This window comes from Corvus kubaryi, unplaced genomic scaffold, assembly GCF_017639235.1.
Source record: "Corvus kubaryi isolate FWS band 111438036 unplaced genomic scaffold, C.kubaryi_AGA036_p1.0 split3-73, whole genome shotgun sequence".
Classification (NCBI taxonomy): domain Eukaryota; kingdom Metazoa; phylum Chordata; class Aves; order Passeriformes; family Corvidae; genus Corvus; species Corvus kubaryi.
Window position 1 is genome coordinate 41,957,479 of NW_024582091.1, and position 20,903 is coordinate 41,978,381.

The 20,903-nt window shown below is 42.2% G+C and overlaps 1 protein-coding gene across 5 annotated transcripts in view; it reads left to right on the forward strand.

Moving 5' to 3' along the window:
- Positions 1 to 18,888, forward strand: part of HIVEP2 (HIVEP zinc finger 2) — a 106,119-nt gene extending 87,231 nt beyond the window's left edge. For all 5 annotated transcript variants that reach the window (XM_042017319.1, XM_042017323.1, XM_042017321.1 and 2 more), the window contains 5 exons: positions 114 to 268; positions 5,349 to 5,524; positions 8,128 to 8,229; positions 8,775 to 9,685; positions 16,343 to 18,888. In XM_042017319.1, coding sequence (XP_041873253.1) covers positions 114 to 268; positions 5,349 to 5,524; positions 8,128 to 8,229; positions 8,775 to 9,685; positions 16,343 to 17,161 — 2,163 coding nt within the window. In that variant the 3' untranslated portion in view covers positions 17,162 to 18,888. The remainder of the gene's footprint in view (positions 1 to 113; positions 269 to 5,348; positions 5,525 to 8,127; positions 8,230 to 8,774; positions 9,686 to 16,342) is intronic.
- Positions 18,889 to 20,903: the final 2,015 nt, after the last annotated feature.

Genomic DNA, 20,903 nt, shown 5'->3' on the forward strand with positions numbered 1-20,903 from the left:
TTGCACCAAAATGAGAGTTTGGTTTTGACCTGGTATGTTAAAAGTATTTGAAATGAAGTGTGTGTTTATTATGTGCTCCAGCAGTAACACCCTTCCTTGACTTTGTTCTACAGATGAAACACGAGCCATTCTTCTTGTTTGGCAGCAAGCTTGAAAAGAAAGTAGTGGGGAATATTATAAAAGAAAGAGTAAAAGGAGACATTCATGGAGATAAAGACATTACATCCAAACAAACTGAGCCGATACGAATTAAAATCTTTGAAGGAGGGTAAGAAAATATAACTGGAAATTTCAAGCTCAGCCTGTCATTTTAAAGACATTTGAAAATGAGTATGAATGAATTAGGATGTGAACAGTCTCCTGTATTCCTGCCATGTCTTGTAGCTCCCAAGTCTCTTCTTTTTTGTGTCAGTCTTAAAATGCACTGCAGTGTACCTGTATACTCACTTTGGGCTCTACTTTGCTATTAAGACAATTGTTTCCATTCTGTGTGAGAGCACTCACTCAAAATTGTTACTTTAATTCTTTAAGTCATAGGGAAATGGATGAACTGTTACCATTTTGATATTTTCTGTACCATTTCTTTGTATTTAGTGACTTCCATGAGGATGTCTTTCCATTTTTAGGCACTGTGTACTTCCACTCAGTTAAACGGATTGACCAGGCATGCTTAGTCTTATTCTTGTAATATTGTATTATTTACCGAGGTTGGATTTTGGAGATAAAACATAAGATGCCAATGAAATCTATGGCATCTAAGCCTAATCCATAGATCTGTCATGTATGGTTGATAAAATAATGTTTAATTTTACTGTGGCAATCTATCACTCAAGTGACAACAGAAACAAATAACAAAGAGGGGAAAGCCAATTAACATTGTTTTGAGGTTTACGAAATTTGTTAAGAAAAGAAAATTAAATAGACACTTGTTTGTCTCTGCTGTTCACTCTAAAATGGAAGATACTGTTTTGTTTCTTTTACAGAATTCTGACACAATGCAATTAGTTTGCCAGTTTTTGGTACTGCATAGTCAGGTGGCTAAACAAGATGTGTTTTTCAGTCTTACCAAATTCAGATGGTCTCACAGCACTGTTTTATTGGGGTAACTAAATAGGTCAGGAGGGAGATGTGAGAAATTCATACATCCATTTCCTTCTCCTGTCGGTTTGTTCCCTTTAAAATTACAGTTGTCCTTCACTGACTTCATGTTTTTGTCTGAGATTGAATAGTCTCCATGAAGTTACCATTACCATTTCTCTGTAGTATGCAACACTGAAGGAGTATAGCCTACATCTTGCCTGAAAGACTGAAAAAGTTATTCTGGAGATTTTTATAGGTGTGCTGGCCCAGACACCCTTGTCCTGTCTGTTCTCTGTAGTTGTACCTTGTTCTAGTACCTGAGCCAGTAGGCTGGCTTTACAAGAGTGACCCAAATTCAGCAGTGAGCCTAAGTTTACAAGAAATTTAAAGAGCTGTTGCTTCAACTCACACCCACTTTGAAGTATAAAATTTTCCTGCTTCCCACTATGTAGCATTTCTGAATTTGGATGACCCAGCTGAAGACAGTCTACCTTGATGTAAGCTTCATGATGAGAGGTCAGAAAAGTAAAAGTGTGTTAAGAAAAGCAACTTAAAGGAGGATTCAGATGAGTGTGAGCTGCAGCAGATCACTCTATAAAAAGCCTCTACTATCTAGTACTTTCTTTAGGAAATTTTGTGTGTTACTTGCACTTCCTTAAGTTTTCCTGTACACCAGTAAGGTTTATGAAACTATTTGAGTAAAATCATATAATTCACACTTCACCTAGAAATGTCTCCTAGTAATATTTGGCTATGTTTAGCTACCCTTTGAGTGAAACAAAATATAAGAAACCTTGATGTGCACATTAATTTCTGGAGTGGGGAGAACAAAGTCTGTGCAATAGACTGGGGCTTCCTCATTAGAAACATGTAACCTGCAAAACTACAGCAAATGAGATGATGCAGTGTTAGTAGGTTCACTCTTTACTCATGCATCGTAACTTTATTTTGCATTTTACAAGAATTATTTGTGGAAGAATAGATTCGTTCTTTCCATTCTAGACATTCACTTGCCTATTTATTAAATCAATGTAATACCTTAGATATTATTGTCATGTCTTGCATTGCTTTCTGTCCTCGTTATTGAATTTGTCCTTCTCTTCGAGTTATTGTTTATGAATTCTGAAAGCTAGTTTTTGCCATGGGTGGGTTTCTGTGCTTGCTTGTTCTTGGCTGTTTATTGAGCTATTTTGTTCTTCTTTCTTCAAGCACATCTTCATCTCCTCTCAGCACATAGTGCAGTGAACGATATAGCAAATGTCTGTTGTCTTCATGTCACATTTTCTCCCCTGGACAGACAAGCATGGATGGTCATATCTTGTTTCAGCAGGATATTTGGTTTTCGGTTGTCATGGGGAACGGGTTTCCTTAGGCTTTGTGATTGCTTTTGTTTCACAGCTGTGAAGAAGGTAATTAGCTGAGAAAGATCTGTGGTTGTCCGCTTCTGGTTTGTGGGAACACCTGTCCACCTGGCAGGGAACTGCAGCTCTGGAGCTGCCTTGTGCCAGTGGGGTGGGGCATTTGTATGGCAGCTGGGCAAAAACCAGCTGAGGCTGGGGATGAGTGAGAAGCTGGAGGAACAGAATCAGAATTGAGGCAAAAAGTAGATCATAGAATCATAGAGTTGTTATGGTTGGAAAAGAGCTCTAAGATCATCAAGTCCAACCATCAGCCAGTATAACCAGATGTCAGAGCACATCACCACCTTGCTGCATAAAGCCCATCAAGAGCATTTTGTAAGCATCATAGCAGAGGGAGTTTGGAAGGAAGAAACTTACCACTGCATTATTACCACTGGCAAGTGGCTTGATTCAAGTGAAATTATCCAAGTCACAAAATCTGCTTTCCATCATCTGTGACTGCAGATGTGACTGATGGGATGTGAAGCAGTATTCCTCAAAGAAAAGCAGTCATTTAAAGCTCAGTACTTGCTGCAGTACAGCTAGTTACTAATGGTGTGCAAAGAAAGGAGGGACAGGACAAGCATGCCTGCCTGTCTGACACCTAGCTTAATGACACTGTCAGCCGACAGCAAGAATTCACAGTTTGCTTATGTTCGTTCTTTTATATCTATCAGTAATAGACTCAAATTGAAAAACCCAAATAAAATAACATTGTGGGTAGAAATTGCAGGACTCTGAGACTTGTTGATGCCTTTTAACTCAAGAGTCCTATCCAAGTCAAACTCAGAGAGGCAGTGACTGAAGTCCTTATGTGCACGTTACATAGTAGGAAGGGGGAAATTACTCAAAGCTTTGAGAGAGGCACAAGTTAGCAGTAAGATCTAATATTCCTGGGGTCTTAAAGGTAATCTCGATAGACTCAGACTTCTGGTCTTTTAGTTTTTGCACCAGCCCGTCTTTAAATGTCAAGTTTGTGTGTGTCATTTCTCTTACAGTCATTGTTATGATGAAGCATACTTAAAGAGTCAAGGTCAGTTGTGGCCAAAAACCATCTATATGAATGATGAAGAGACACATGTATTATCATTGTCTTTGTGTCCAATGGGATCTGACAGGTGACAGAAGCCAGTGGAATGAGGTCAAGCAGAAGAAGAGCAGAGATGGAGCAACAGAAAAGCACATGTAATAGCACAGCATTTATCTTACCAGTATCAATCAGGGGTGATATGGTAGACTCCATCCCAGCAAAATCAGACTGTAAAGAGAGATGAAGAGAAGATAAAATGGCAGTATTTCAAATAATAATGGGCATTTTTTTTTGTCTGTGGGAGAAAGCCTGGAGTTAGTTGATGAAGCAGTGGATAGAGAAATGACTAGCAGTCATTGGCATGTGTATGAAGGAGAACCTGGGAAATGGGGCAGCCAGACAAGCAAGATCCCAGAAATGTTGTACAGAAAACCTGCTAGAGAGATCAGTAAATATTAAATTACATTAGACTCTGGCAGTTTTGCCCATGCTGCCAGGGACAATAAAAGAAATAGGAGAAGGACAACTTTGCTGAAAATTAGATGAAAAAACCTGAATGTAGGCATCCACATTTGAAAGAGGAGCTGATGTGTTTAATAGATAAGAAGATGGACTTGAGAACAGGACACTGTTTTATGTTTTTCTAAGGTATTAACTTCAGTATTTATATTGCCCGTGATATAGCTAAACATATGCGAAAGTGTTCATCTAAGAAAAGCACACTTGAAAAATGTTTCAGCTCTGTAACCCAAAAATTGCCACTTTTTTCTTGTAGAGTTATCATCATATTAACAGAATCTTTCACACAGTCCCTTTTTTATTTGAAGTACTGAATGTCAGTAGCAACGATATTTTGTGGGCTGTGCATCCACAGAGTGACTGAAAATACTTTGTTCTGCTCAGGAAGAGGGCAATGGAGGACAGAGGGCAGAAAAAATATTATTTCTCAGTTCTTGCACTTCCTGGATTTTACTTTGGATGAATGATGATGGAATTCTTCCCCAAAGGAATGCCCAGCAGTCTTCAAACCTCAGAAGAGCCTGAGTAGATTCCCTGGACTCTTTCAGATTTCAGTATTAACAATTTAGCACAATAATAAAGGCAATGTACAGCTTTACATAGATTTTCATATCTTACTTATTTTCTAACCACACACTATGTGATCAGCAAAAATAGCATGGAAAGCTTATGTCTGTGCTAAGAAAAATTCCCATAATAGCTTTCTTCAAAGTATCCATGTGTGACGTTTACCCTTTTATTTCTAAAGCATCACATACCTGAGTGAACTCAACTCAGTGTCTCTTTAGGGAACGATTTATCTTTGGGAATGTCAGGCGTCTGTGATGTAAATGCATACATCCTTGCTCGTCATCTGCGTTCCCTTTATACTTAATGGGAAGAAACAGGCATTTCCAGGATGTGATTTATCTGATCCCAAGGGATAAATGCACTAAAATAGTTAAATGAACCATGCTGCAAAACAACGCTGGTTGGTAAATGTCTGTGCTGTACGAGACTACAGTGAGCTGAAATAAATCCAACCTGCAGGCTTATATTTGGAGTTGTGTCTACAGGAATGGTTTTTCATTGGTTTCCTGACAAGGTGTTTATACTGTCCTCATACTGCAACCTGTTGGTCTCATATTGTTTAAATACACTGGGACCAGTACATTCACTGAAAGCCAAATACTTTATGAGTTCCAGAGTGAGAATTCAGTAGTTCCTTTGGACTTCTGTGAGTTTGCTTTGATGATGAGGATCAGATGCATAGAAGTGATGTTTGTACATGTACGAGACCTAGAGTCTGTATGACTTAAATACTTGCTCTCTTCCAACAGGTATAAATCAAATGAGGATTATGTCTATGTCAGAGGTCGTGGCCGAGGAAAGTACATTTGTGAAGAATGTGGCATTCGCTGCAAAAAGCCAAGCATGCTCAAAAAACATATCCGCACTCACACTGATGTCCGGCCTTACGTATGCAAGTTGTGCAATTTTGCCTTCAAAACTAAAGGTACTTGACCCTTTTTGCTGAGCTCTTGCCACTTCTGGAGCTGTTTTGCCCTCTGGGATCCAATTGCCCATTGCAATCAAGGACATTGCCAATTTTCTTCAGAATAAAATTGTTGTGTTTTTATGTATACAGGACTGTATAAGAGAGTTTGTTCTCTTCTGTTTGATCCAGGGATTCTGTAAGTCTCTCAGACTCCTTGGATAGCTTCATTAAGACCTATAGGCTTTTGGCTGGTCCTTCTGTCTGCAGAGAAGATATAGTAGCATAAGAAATACCCTGAAAAATAATACTCTGCTAACATTGTTACATGGTGCAAATTTTAATTGCAGCAACACTTAAATGCTACCAGGAGACGACACTTCTTATGACATAATGTAGAAGCAGAGCATCAGCTGCTGAGGAATACATGCCTTCACAGGCTCTATAGTGGGTCAGTTTCAAGTTTATAAATAATGTATGTCTCCAAGATGGGCCACTCCATCCACTGTGGCATTAATTATGAATAGAGATCTGATAGCTTCTGTTCACATGTATTTATCAGCACAGAAAAAAGCTTCCATTTGTCACCCTGAGGCCACAGATAATTATATTCTGTGGAATTCAGATTTGTGATGCAACTATCTCCTCGAAAGAAAAAAATCCTCTCCTTGGTAGCATTCCTTTGTAGCACAGCCCAAATGAGCCTTACATTCTCAGTTTCGTAGCTTCCCTTTGGTAGACAAAAGAAATGGATTCTGGTCCCAGTGCAGTGAACTTAACTCAAATGGGGAGAAAGGAAGCTGAAGAAATTTTCTCCCAAGATCCCAGTGCAGCTTCATGGCTGTTTTGAGGATTGAGGATTGTAATAGTTTCCATGACTCCAGCACTTCTTCCTGTGCCAAAGATGGGAATAGCTGATGGATGGTAGTAGACCCATCAACCTAATTTAAGATGAGAACTTTCATGGGCATATAGAGACAAAGACAAGGAGCTGCTTGTTTGTAGTCCCAGTAGACCATCTGGTGAGCTGTTCTCGTATCATTGCTTACATTTGACATTACTGTAGGAATGGGTCTTGAGGAGGGACTTGAAGTACTTGACAGTATTGTGGTTTTACAGCTGTGTTCAGAGAGGACATTCCAGGAGGAAGAGGTGGCATGGAAAAAAAAAAGTGAAATTGCTTGCTGAGGCTGGCATTTCTGACAGAGGAGAAGAAGCATGAAGGACGTGGTTTGCTATTGTACAAGAAGGGCATCAGTAAGAAGAAACTAAGTTAGCCTTTGAAGTACAAGAAGTGTTTAACTGGTGTATTACTGATCATAAGCAGTTGTCAGCCTCATAACTATTGTTGGTATTTTGCTGAGAGCAGTAGTAGTACTTTCAGAGGTACTTAGGTTTTCAGTTTTTCTGAGTACTTAGCCATCCAGAATCATCAATGGCCAAGTTAGCCTTTTCATGCAGTGCACAGGCACAAGAAACTCCTGCTGAGAAGGGAATTATTTGAACTGGCTGGAACTGAAAGTCAGAGAAGAAGAGCCTGGCTTGTGAGTTTCTAAGCACACCTGCACTATCCAGAAGAGGGGTGCAGTGTTCCTGCCCCAAGATGGCATGTGCCACAACACCATCTGGAGATGCTGGTTGGGGTCCTGGAAGCAGCATAAATGCATTTCTAGAGGGCTTTCCTTGAGCTAAGACACACCATGTCTTGGTCATGGGTTGGGTTTGCTTGTGCCATGCTTTCCCTTTTGGGTGTTGCAAATGAGACTGAAGTGGCAAATGGATTAGAGCGATATTCTCCAGCTTGTGCTTTGTGCTCAAGTTTCTTTGTCATGAAATGTCTCTTGGGGCCAATCTCAACCCAGTTTTTTTATCTATGAAGAAACAGACCAAGACAGGCACTCCAGAAAGTCAATAGTCTAGTGTTAGATTGCTCCCTCAGGGGAATAGGAGATTTGCTTTCAAATCTCTGCTGTATCTGGCTTAGATCTGTACTCTAAATCTGGGAGCTGAACCTGGATTTCCCACATCCCAGGTGGGTGCTGTAAATACAGCTCCTCTCAGTTCAGAGACTGCAGCTAGATGGTAAACTTGCATAGAGAAGTCTCCCATAACTGTCTGTTTTTTGTGGGGTACTTTTGCTTCAAAGTGTTTCAAATACATGGAGCATTTGAAAATTATGTGTGAAGTAAATGGGAGAGCCCTTATCTTGAAGGTGCCACAATGTAAATAGGAGCATGAGCCCTGGATGGCTGCTCTGAAGTGGACTTACTTCGATGTCTAGGCAGTCTGTATGTATCATGGACAGTGAGTCCAGGAATAGATCACATCCAAAAGTGAGTTTTTTAGGGGTGCCTAAATGCCATGTGGAAAATTGGAGAGATGCCTGTGTACCTCTCAGGCCCTCAGTTTATTCGAATTTTTTATTTTCTTAAGATATAAAAACCTGCTCTCATTAAAACAGGCTCTGAGGGCAATGGTCTAGATGAGTCAGCCGTGTCTGTTGTGGTGTTTTTTAAAGTTGAAACTCATCATCTGCCGCATAATGGAGTTAAGATACACCAAAACCTTACTTGAACAGTGATCTTTGTTGTTGTGCGTTAATTACATTAATCTCTGATCCATAGGAAATCTGACAAAACATATGAAGTCTAAAGCACACATGAAAAAATGCTTGGAGCTTGGAGTATCAATGACATCTGTAGATGATGCTGAAACTGAAGAAGCAGGTATGTCAAAATGATTTAATTCAGTCATAATGGCCTCATTCCAACTAAAGTATGGAAAGTATGGAGTCTGCAAATGACTCATTGCACTTTAGCACAGTGATGGGCATGGGAAAATATAGTAAGAGTATTTGGGGCATTTTTTAATTGGGAGTTAACTTTTTAATAAACAGGAAGTAAAAAAAAAAAAAATCCTATCCAGTTGTCTGAGTAATATTTTTTTACATGAAGAGGAGCTAGAAATAAAAGTATGGCCTGTTGTCATCTGTCTCGTATGAGGTTCCCAATCTTTCCACTTAAGATGTGAGAGATGGCAACATTTAGTGAAGGTAGCATAGGATGAATTTGCTTTCCTACTTCCTTTCAAGTATAGAGTTTTAAAGAATTATTTTGAAAAAAATACGGTTTTATCAGTGAGGAATGGCTTTATGCAGCCATCCCGGATGAAGAGCGTCCAGCGACAGCAATGAGTGTGCTGGGTGGGGAATGGATGTGGCGTGAGAGGCGGGGTATGTGCTCACCATTTGGACTTGCTGTGGCTGTTGCAGAAAACATGGAGGACATGCATCAGGAGGCAGAGAAGAGCAGCAACCTGGCAGGGCTGTCAGCAGAGCACCAGTTTTCTGATGCGGAGGAATCGGATGGCGAGGATGGCGATGACAATGATGATGATGATGAAGATGAGGATGATTTTGATGATACTCAGGGAGACTCGACACCAAAAACCAGATCAAGAAGCACCAGCCCGCAGCCCCCTCGATTCTCCTCCCTTTCAGTGAACTCGGCTTCGGCATCACAGGGGGCTTCCCCCGAGGGCTCCCTTTCAGTGGGACACACTTCCCTCATCAGTTACTTGGTCACCTTACCTAGCATTCAGGTTACTCAGCTGGTAACACCAAGTGACTCCTGTGAAGACACACAAATGACAGAATACCAGAGGTTTTTCCAGAGTAAGAGTACAGATTCAGAGCCTGATAAAGACAGATTGGACATACCCAGCTGCATGGATGAGGATTGCACGCTTTCGTTAGATCCCAGTTCTTCTCCGAGGGACCTCTCACCTTCCAGTCAACAATCGTCACCTGGCTACGATTCTTCACCCTACAGAGATAACTCACCAAAGAGGTATTTAATGCCAAAAGGGGATTTGTCACCCAGAAGGCATCTGTCACCCCGCCGAGATATTTCACCCATGAGGCACCTTTCCCCACGGAAGGAGGCTGTGCTGAGGAGAGAGTTATCACCAAGACGGGACGTGTCACCAAGACGTCACCTATCGCCAAGGAGACCAATGTCACCAGGGAAAGATGTGTCTGTTCGAAGAGATTTGTCTCCCAGGCGAGAGAGGAGATACATGGCCTCCGTTAGAGCGGCATCTCCCCGGAGGGGCTTGTACCATAATCCAGCATTGTCCATGGGTCAATATTTACAGTCTGAATCTATTCCAGTGGGACACTCAGTAAGTATGAAAGAATATTTTCATTCCTTTTGTCAAAAACAGTACTCTTATTAAATCTGTGCATTTCAAAAATCTTTGCAGCTTTGTGGAAGGCAGCATAAACTTTGAGCCTTAGAGGGAAGTCCTGGATCAAATGCAAGAAATTTGGAATAGACAGGGACCAAGTCAGGATGCTGATTCAGTTAGATGCACTAGAGTCAGCCTAAAGGGCAAATCTTCACTTGGTACAACCCTGAGTAGTCCCATTAATTTCAATGAAATTAGGCTGGTTTGCATTTTCTGCCTCCATATTCATTGCATTTATTTTATATGTATTATATATATATAATTTTTTAAATGGTTGAGGGAGCTTACATGGTATGTGAGGCTTGCTTCTGCAGTGTAAAAAATCTCCTAGTTCCCAGACTGTCAAATGGGATCAAGCCAAGCTTAAGGCTTAAAGGCCTGTACCTGAGGTATGGTGCCCATCACTGAGTATTGTTTAATGGAATAAAAATGCAAAGATAATGGAACCTCTTGGAAAAGCAGAGTGCACATTGAAATCAGGATCTGTGGATGGAATTTAAAGGACATTATTGTGTGAGAGGAGCGGGCAGCTGTCTGCCCCGCAGAAAGTGCTGTTACAACTGGCTGTTCCGGCAGGGATGCAGCCGTCTGTGTGGAAATATGCAAAACTTGCACAGCTGCTGTCTGTGCTCTTCCCTTTTGGTAAATCAGCTCTCAGAAACTGCCAGATTGGCACTTTTGACCAGCCCTAGCATTCACAAAGCACTCCCTCCACAACTAGATTATGTCTTCAGAGGTAAGGAATGGCCTTGCCATGTGTGAATTCAGTTATTTATCTACAATGCTTCCCTTGCCATGTTGATGTTGTAGCTGCCCTCTCTCCCTGCCTGCCTGTGTGTGTGTTCAACCTGGGTGGCAGTCTCAGATTACCTCAGAGTTCCTTGCTCCCTGCTCTTCTCCTGGCTGGCCTCTTCTTTGTGGTGTTCCTCTGTGGAGGAGAAGAATTGAACCCTGAGCTCATACAGTTAGCATTTCTGAGCTCTGGTGTGATTTTCTCTGTAGAGTCAGACTGATGTGTTATCTGCTCCCAGGAATGAAGTGAGGGATGCACCTGGGCAAAGATGGCTGGAGCAGGAGTGGACCAAAAAGAGCTGAGATGCTGCCATCCTGGCAGATCCAAAAGTGATTTCCCAGCATTTCAGGGGTATAAGGGAAAGCTGCAACGTGAGTGGCCATAATTATAGGAAAGGGCAGCACAGGTACTTCTCCCACATCTCAGACATGGCCCCATGGCCTGGTAAATGGTTGAGAAGAGCAGAAGAGAGGGGTGGCTGACTAGATGGTCCCTGAGAAAGGGCATGCTGAAACTCTGCTGCACTCTCACAGGAATGATCACTGCACAGCTGAGAGAGGATACAAATCCCACCAGCGGTTTTACTGACTAAGTGAGGAATCACAAGTGGGTGAAGAGTCACCAGTTTAACCAGTCATGATGTCTTAGTATCAAATGAATGGGATCATATGGGATTCTACAGCTGACATTGTGCAGGGTGCCCTGGTCCCTCGTGTCCCACGAGACACACTGGCATCCTGTAGTAAAGATTTTGGATATATAATGATGCTACCAAAAGCATATGTTAACAGTCATCCTTGGCCATCTGACAGTTCTTGCTGTAGTATTTTCCTTGTTTGTTACACAGACCTTCCAGTAAGGCATTTAGCACATTGTAAGGACTCTCTTAGCACTGCTATCTCCTTCTTTTGAAAAGTCCACCATGCCAGATGGAGTTCTAAAGCTTACCTTATTTCTGAGGTAGAGTCAGGCATGTGGCAGTGAAAAACACAATGTAAAATATCAGTCTTACAGAAAGCATCAGTAACTTGGTGGCATGCTGAGTGTTTTGAGAGAGAAGGCCAGACCTCAGTAGACTCACTACAACCTGAGTACAGGAGGCATCACTGGAAGCAGAGCCCAGGCAAACTTAAATGAAAAAATGACAAGTGAGGATGATTGCCCATCACAACAAGTGACTGCAAGGAAGGAAAGATGGATTCCTCCTCTCTTGATACCTTTCTGGAAGATGTACTTTAGCCAAACAGTAGAGGAATTTAAGTGAAACACAAGTTATTATACTCAGCGGATGGGAAGACAAATAACACCTGAGCTTGCTATAAATTAAAGCTGTCAGAGGAGAAAAAGAAATAAAGGTTGTTTTTCACTTTTAGACTAGTGAAATCCAGCAAACCAGAACATCATTAGCAGCTGCATTGGTGATGCCCATGTCAGCTTACAATCCTTAAAATACTTTAACAGCTGCATTGGCTTCCCAGTCCTCGCAGGAATAAGGGCAGTTTTGTGCTTCTAGTGCCTGCAGTTCGCAGAAGAGGCCAGTTTTCTTTCTTCTTAACTGAAATTGATGTATTTGCTCTAGTTTCTTTGGCCAGTGCTGGTCTACTTGCCCTTCATTGTTGCTTCCTGTTGAATGTCCATGCACTTTGGTCGTCTTGTGCAAAGGGCCTGTAAAGTGCTCTGGCATTGAAAGCACCATATAGAAAGCAATTGAAATTATTTCTTTAGGAAGTGGAAAAGAGCATGGTGAAAGTAACTATTTTTTTAGATTGTATAAAAATACAGACACACTTTTTTTTCCTTTGGCTGTTAACAACAGGATACACTCTTGCAACAGAATACACTCTCCAAAGTAGCCTAAGTCTCTAGTGTGTGCTGGGTCCCCCTTGGCTTTGAGAAGTTAAATTGGTGTCTTTAAAATTAAAGCCAGATACCTTCTGCTCTCTAAATTCATTTGGCATCTTCTCTTCTGTCAATGCCAGAGGTTTCTTTCCTTTCTGAGGAGGCTGATGCCATTATCAAAGGGCTCAGATTCTTCTTCCCAGTCATCTTCTGCCAGTCCTGAGAGGAAGAGAAGGAGTAGGAAGGCTTCATTTGTTCACCCTGAGTGAATCTCTCTTAGCATTTTAGTTTGGATCAGGCATATGTCTCTATTGTCACATTTTTTGTGCTTTGACTCACATTTTCAGATCAGTCTTGGAGTAAGTGACCTAGATTGTTGTCAGATGGAGTTAAACTGAAAAAATGTGCACCGGCAGGGCACCGGATACACTTGAACTGTGAGTGGCCATTCAAGTGACTCCAGAGAGACAACATAGGGCTAATCTGAAGCAACCTTCCCTGCCAATCCCACAACACTTGCATTGTGAATATGGGATCCAGCACAAACAGTTTCACTCCGTTCCTGTTTGTCCCAACCCTTAGTACACCCTGCTGCTTCCTAGTGCAGACCAGAACCTTTGTCTCTTCTTCCAGTCCCAGGATAGACACAATGAAATTGAGAAGGTATCTTGCTGTGAGTGGTACAGACTCGTCTCTCACTACTATTTTAGCTTCTAGGCAGTAGTGGATTTTGCTTGTGTTGCCATTTTGTTTCTCATCTCATTCATTTTGAAGTCTGAAGCCTGTCTTGATACATTCAGAAGGGCTGAAGGGAATTAGGCACTTCTGCGACTGCTTGAAAGTTGATAGGACTTAAGGTCCTTTGATCATCCCAGACACAGATATTAAATCCCTTCCCAAACACTCACTACTTTATCATCTTGAGTGAAATGCTTTCTTGTACAGAGAGCCAGAAACTTCTGAACTCCAGGTAAACTGTAAATAGGTTCACTGGTGTATGTGGGCTGCTGTGGTGCATTCTCTGTAGGGCTGCAAATTGAGTTGATCCTGAGACCTAAGGCCACACGGAGTTATAGTCACTTTTCTACACATCATGCCTTTCAGAAAGCACACTGGTAATATGCTCTGTTACCGAATTTCACTATAGAGTTCAGTGTTGTCTGGTTTTTAACTTTAAAAAACCTTAAGTACGTTGTGACATGGTAATCAAAGAGACTGTTTTCCACCCAACATCTTTTTGCAAGCTGTGGTCTGAGGCTGCCCAGAGGATGTCTGTGAAGGGTGCTTGGCTTTGAAATGTGATCTTCCTCTTAATCTCCCACAGCCTGATTTGGGTGATGTACCAGATACAGGGTAAACCCTATCTCATCCCTGAGGCATTCTGGGGGACTTGTGAAGCTGGATATAGCTTTGCTCAGGGGTGTGATGTGGCAGTCTAGCTTTGTGACCAGGTCAAAGCATTTAGTGAAAAACTGCTACAGAATACTGTTGCTCGGGAAATTATATGTCACCTGGAGTTGAAGGGAAATATGCTAAACTGTAACAAATGAGAATTAATGGGAAACAAACTGGATTCCCATCACCTGACAAAGAGAGGAGCTCATCTCGCGGCACTGGCAGCAACACATTCTGACTGCACTGCAAAAAGATACCGTAACTTCCTGCACTGTGCTCTGTGATCTAATACTTGCCCTGTCAACTGAATAAAGTCTTTGGATTTTCAGGATGCTTGTTGAAAAAAGTCTTTTGCCATGAATATGTATATGTGTGTGTGCTTGTAGGTATGAAAATGCTAGATATTGGTAAAGGAAATAAAAGCAGGGTAAGAGGAAGAAACAGTTACTAGTGACTGTAACCATTTATATTATCTGTTTCTAAACTTACCTACCCGAGCTAGAGAAAAATAATCCAGTATGTGCCCAGCCAGGCTTGAAAGGTATCCAGTGACATGCACACACTGTCACTGTCTATGTTAAAATCGGGACTACGAGACATATATTGGATGATGCTGCTAATCTTAAAGCACATGGCAGTTTCTGTCATGTTAGACACCTCTATCCGACAAGGACAGACTCTTGCTCTATTCCCTTATGAAACTCTGGCAGGGTAAAACATGAAGCCAGTGTCTTTCTCAGTTAGAGATATGTGTGTGACTAGGTTTGTTCTTTGATGAGTTCTACTCTTTTTTTGCTCCATTTCCCTTAGCCCAAGTTCACATCAGATGTAATAGTGATAAATGTCATGGTGTAGGAAACATTCAAAGGCACAATATGACTGAGAAACTGGTTGACAGACCAAAGATGGAAAAAAAAATAGGGGCAAGCAGCTGTGCAGAGGTGAGGTTAGCAATAGGGAGGACTGACAGGGTAGGTGAACTGTCTTGTGGCTTGTCAATTGCAGTTTATTTTGTAAAGTTTTCCCTATTCAGCAATATAATGTGCTGTCACTGTGCTTTCTTATGACAGTTTCTCTTTTATGAGACTCAAGCGTCTCACTTTCTGAATAGGAAAATTCCCAACATAGATTAGTCTCTGAATAATATCTCTGAAGTTCGAGTCTGATGATTATGGGTCACCCTTTCGTGTCTCGACATTGATTTATATTAAACAGGACAAAGCATCTGAGCACAGTGAGATTGAGCCCTTGGGTAGCACAGAAACTGAATCTTTAATTGCCCCCTAAACCAGCTCCCTGGGATGGGATCAAGAGGTTGCTTAATGCCTTGAGAGCTAGGATTTCCCAGCAGTGAAGTGCTGCCACTTCAATGCATTGGCATTTAGCAGCACAGTCCTCGGGCTGCCACGCCAAGGCTGCGGTAGCACCACAGCTCTGGGGCAATTGATCTGTGTTTGGTCAATTTACAGAGCAGACATGAGCATTTTCATTCATTTAATTTCATATGAGAGTCCCTGAGAGTTGTGTGGCCAAATCCCACACATAATTATAAAAATGTCATCCTGTACTTGTGTCATCACTACTCCTCTGGTCAGCAGTAAATGATACTTAATCATCAGATAGCAAACAAATTTTAAAACTTAAGAATGAAAGAAAAAGGAACCCAAAAGCCCAGGGCATATTTAATACTGAGTGGAGATGGAGCTATTCATTCTTCCAAGGCGAGAACTAATGGGAAGGCAATGAAAATGTCAATATTGCGAGATTGGCTTTTATTAGCCGTCACAAAATCCCCCATTCTTCTCCATCCCATTATGAGTGGGCGAGTCTCCCTGGGACAGAATCATCACTTTTGCTCACAGCTGATGCCTGTGCTTTTGTTATTATTTATTGTTTACACTGCAGATAAGCCAGAGGGGTGCTCCATTGTCTCAATGACTAGAAAAATTTGTGTCTTCATTGCAGAGAGACACTTAAACTTGCATGGAAATACCCATCTGCTTTCACCAAGGATTGGGTAAAGCTCCCAGGGAGCAAGTGTCTTCTCTGGGGCTCAAGAGCAGATTTTTCAGAAGGCAGAAAATACATACATGCTGTCAGATATTCCCTGTTATGCCAAGCAGTGGTGGTGAGCAGGGGATGTTCAGATGTGTATTTCTCTGCAACAAAGTCCAAATACCAGCATAGTTTTCCAAAAGAGAGGGTAAATTTCTCCTGAGGAATGAAAATCTATCTACCCCAAATTCTGTTCAAAGTTTCAGTTGAATATAATATCATCCACTTCCTGACCTAAATTGCTGCGTTGTGTTGCTGAACTCTCTTAACTAGCCACTGCCTTTCCCCTCAGAGGCATGAGCCCTCTAGGGCTGAGCTAAGCAGAACCTCCTTGGTTGTTTGGATATGCAATTAGTGGAGTTTTCCAAATGCTTTGGGATCCATCTGGATGAAAGGTGCTTCGTGAATGGGAGGTTGAGTTAGACAGGAAAGCAGATAGGTGGTTTGGCAGCCAGACAAGAATTCTGCTAGTAGCAGCACTGACATCTCTTTTTTTCTTTTGCTTACAGAGAAGGGGGTTGTCTCAGGCACCTTACTTCAACATATATGGAGAAAAAGGAGGCATGGAGCACCGCAGGTCTAGTCTGTTCCCCGAAGGTCCGAGCGACTATGTCTTCAGTCATCTTCCACTACATTCCCAGCAACAGATCCGAGCACCTATCCCCATGATGCCTATTGGGGGTATCCAGATGGTCCATTCAGTCCCCGTGGCCCTTTCAGGTTTACATTCTCCGTCCACTCTGGCCCTACAGAGGGAGCTCTCTGAGGAGAAGCAAAGAGGAACTGCGGAAACCCTTACAAAAGAATCGTATAGTATTTCTAAGCACCATGAGAAACGTACCTCTCCGCACAGCTTGCACCCCGCTGCTCCCCCCAGCGCCCCCTCCTCGCCGCTGCTGTTGCTGGCGCAGAGCACATCCGAGGACAGTGTCGTGGCTACTGAGAGGGAGCAGGAGGAGAACATACAGACTTGTACAAAAGCCATAGCCTCTCTGCGAATCGCCACAGAAGAAGCCGTTCTGCACGGGGCGGAGCAGCTGCAGAGGCCTTCTGAGCCTCACCAGAAACCCTTAGAAAGTGCACATTTTAGCATTAAACACTTTAGTGGATCTGAGCCGGGCCAGCCCTGTGCCTCAGCCACCCATCCGGACTTGCACGGTGGTGAACAGGACAGTTTTGGTACATCACAGACTGCGCTAGCCCATCCCAAGTTTTACAGCAAGAGCTTTGTGGGTGTCCAGCAGCTGGGCTTTCACAGCAGGAGCGACCCCCCATCAAGCACACAGGAAAGGAAAGATCCGTCATCTGAGAAGAGCAAGCCACATTGATCTGAGATGCATGGAGACTTTAACCCATACATTTACCCCACTTTTTTTTTTTTTTCTAGAGATAGAAAAAGTATTCAACTTTACAGCATGCCTGTTCTAAGTTACAGTAGTTTGCTATTATATATACTTTTGTTATATCAAAAGAATTAGATAAAGTAACAAGTCATCATGAGCCTGACCAAAACTAAATTTGAAATTCTTATTGGGTCTGGTACTTTTAAATTGTACAGATGTTTGTGCCTTTTCTTTACTTTGCTTATATTCTTATAAGCATTTTTTTAGCAGTAATTTGTACATATTTTAGAATTTGTGTATCTGCTTTGTAATAAATGTAATTTCTTTCCTTTTTTGGACACTTGGATCTAAATGATGTAAAACAGAACAGCATCAATATATGTGAGGTTGCACTAAAACATATTTTTATATGATTAAAACTGAACAGCTTTTATGTACAGCTCTGATTCTGTAATACTAATATTTATTTACTTTGTTTCATAAATTGTAAATTTTTTTCTTAATGTTGTGGATTGCTTTTCTATGTGAAGCATGGGATTTACTGTTGCGTAATTAGAACAAAATGTATATTGTAAAACAAGATATTTAAACTAGAGTATCTTATCTTATTCTGCACTTATGCATTAGTTAAAAAAAAAAGATAAAAGATGTATCAGTCAGTTCTTAACTCTTGTAATTTTTTTTTGTCTCTTGTTTGCTGGATTGACTATAACTTAAGTGCTGATTGTGATTTTAAACTGATAGTACCGTAAAGCATTAAAGTAAAACAATGTGCTATTGTGAGTTTTTTCAAAGCTTTATAAAACAGTTATAAATATATTAAAAGTATTTGGTCTTATGTGAACATGTTGATCTATACACTCCTTAAAAAGCTATGGGAAAACATTCCACCCCATGTAAATACGTGCATCCCTGGTGCCATCTGTGTAGCTCACCGGGACCGGCAAGATTTGCTATGCTGGTGCTTCCCGGAGCGGGACTGGGGCACTGCTGACTGCCGGGAGGCAGAGCCGAGCAGCATCCTGACCCGCTCCCTGGCCTCCAGCAGCAGGGTGGCAAGGCCCCTATGGCCGCATGGGGCTGGGCGAGGAGCTGGCCTGCTGGCTGCACACACGGCGCCCTGCCGAGCCTGGCAGTCCCCTGCTCCTGAGGGCTGAGCAAGAGGCATGAAGAAGTGCTCTGAAGTGTCAGAGAGGGGTTTGAAGAGGAGAAAAAGGTGTTTCCTTGCACTTGAACTCCACAGCTGGCCACTCCCTACTGCAATACCTGTGTCAGCTTCGGGGGAGGCTCCCGTTCTGTCCTGTTCTGTCCTGTCCTGTGGACAGAGGTGTGTGGCCCTGCCGGTGAGGCAGAGAGCACCACCACCCCAGCCTCTTCTGAAATGGGTTTCATGGGCAAGAAAGTCACAGTCTTCCAGTGTAGGGTCTCCATCTGGGCAAGGTTTGCTCCAGAGAGAAGGGAGGAGGAGCCCGGGCTTGTGTTTGAACACGTGTGGTGGGTTACCACTACCACCAGCAGCATGCGTGCACGCACGCACGCACACACACACACACTCAAACACACGCATGCATACGCACAGATGAAAGAAACCAACGACCTGGATTATATTTTGTGCTATTTAGTGGATTATAAATCTGTGAAAACAAGTTTGTATATTGAAAATACATCTAAGGAGTGTTCTTTAAAAAGAAATAAATATACAGTTACATGCATGAGGTGTCTAGTTTTCATATGTTCTTCGAGTTTTCCAAGTTTATTGGTGTTCAGCATCCTGCACAAGAAGCACCCTTAAAAATGTGAGTGGTAGTGAAAAATGTGGACCATATTTTGGCTTTCTCACATATTATCAAACTAAACCAGTTTATTTCTCCAGTAATACTGTGTGGGGAGAGAGCCACAGGTGGCATATTGTCGTACTTCTAGCATGATGGCATATAACTAGTGTAATACCATAATGAACCATGACCACTTCTAAACATTAAAGGTTAGCTTCTCATACCCATTGCAATGTTCTGACTTTATTCCAGATCATTGTGATAACCTTGCCAAGATAAGCATGTGCCAGAAAACTGGCTCATCTCAGACTGGAGAGAGGAGAAGCAGTATATGTAGTAGGAGATGAGCAGCCTGTTGGATCATGCTGCCATAAAAAAAAGGAGGACTCAATTATACATTTTAAATAAACAAGCTCCATCTGATAAAAGCCTCTCTCCTCCTGGGCTTCATGGCTGTATTGAGAACAAAATGCTGTGCACAATGATCAGCTAATCAGGTAATCATAGATATTTCATTAAAAGGGAACCAGGCAACCCCTGATGGTAAATGCTCTATTAACATTGCCTTTGTAAGCAACCTCTTACTGTGGGAGTTACCTCTGGCTTGTTTGATTATTTTAATTAATTTGCAGCTGCAATTTGCCATCCACCTTCTCAGCCTTGGGGCATGTTTTTTTATAATCGGTGAGCAAGTATCACTGAAATTGCATGTGATATTTTTGGGTTACAATGGAGCAATGCTGAAGAGGTTTCAGGTGCTTACAGTCTTAATTGTGTTTTCTTAATGAGCTAATGTGTATACAGTGCTTTGAAAAAAAACATATCCTTATACAAAGCCTAGGCATCAATGGTGACTTTTCATGCTTTGGAAAGGGTGTGGGGGAGGAATGGCAAACGTGTCTGACAAAATTTTCCCAGGCATGAGCAATTTTCAGAATCAACATAGCAAGCACAGCAACTGGGACTGGGGGGCAAATAATTCCATGAGTGCTCTGCCTACTCTTCCCAGTGCAGCGCCCTCCAAGCTGCCTGCGGAGATGACTGTGTGGGGCTGTTTGTGCCCCGCTGTGATGAGCCCACGGGCTCAGCCTCCGTGCTGCGGGAATGCAGCTGCATGGCTCCCTGCCGGGAATGTTGGTCTCCGGGCAAGACCGGAGTTGCCTGTGTGAGACAGCCCCTCTGAGGGTGACGGGAGGGGGCTCCTCCACAATACTCAGGGCAATGGATGCACGGAGGTCTGTTAGGACCAAAAAGTGTAACCCTGAGCTCCCTGATGTAAACGTTCTGTGTTTTTAAAAGGGATGAAAAGAAGAGATTTAACAGGGTGATCCAGAAAACTGCAGAACCGAACAAGGATCCTTATATGCAATGTGCTAAAAAAATTCTACGTCAGGAATATAATTGCCTATTATATTGTTCAAGGAGGTTGTAATTTTCTATGAAGATCCATATGTCTTTTCTGTAAAGTACAAGGGAAATACAGATGCTCTGGCAAGCTCTCTTTATTTCCTTCTCTCAGAATACTGTCACCAGAGTCACTTCAGGACTTACTCGCGTCAGCAAGACAGAGGGTGTATCAGTCTCATGTAACTGCCTGCACAATCCTCTCACGAAGCTTTAGATTCTGATTCAGGGTAGTAACTCCACTGCAGGTTAAATACTTCTATGTGGACTTCCCCACTACAGGACACACTGCCAGCAGCAGATAATAATTAGCACCAATAAAGGGCATCATTAGTTATAACAGACCCAAACGGAGTCAAGGGACTTAAGTACAAAAATTTCAATTCAGGAATGCTGCAGTCAACTCCCATTTAACCCTAGTGGCACCTCAGTTTACAAGGTGCCCCGCCTTTTTGAAGCTGTTTCCTGCTTTTGGGCATGAGTTGAACTTCTCTTCTTGGAACTGCTTCATGCCTCGTCCACTCCCACACTGACCTGGAGACCAGAAA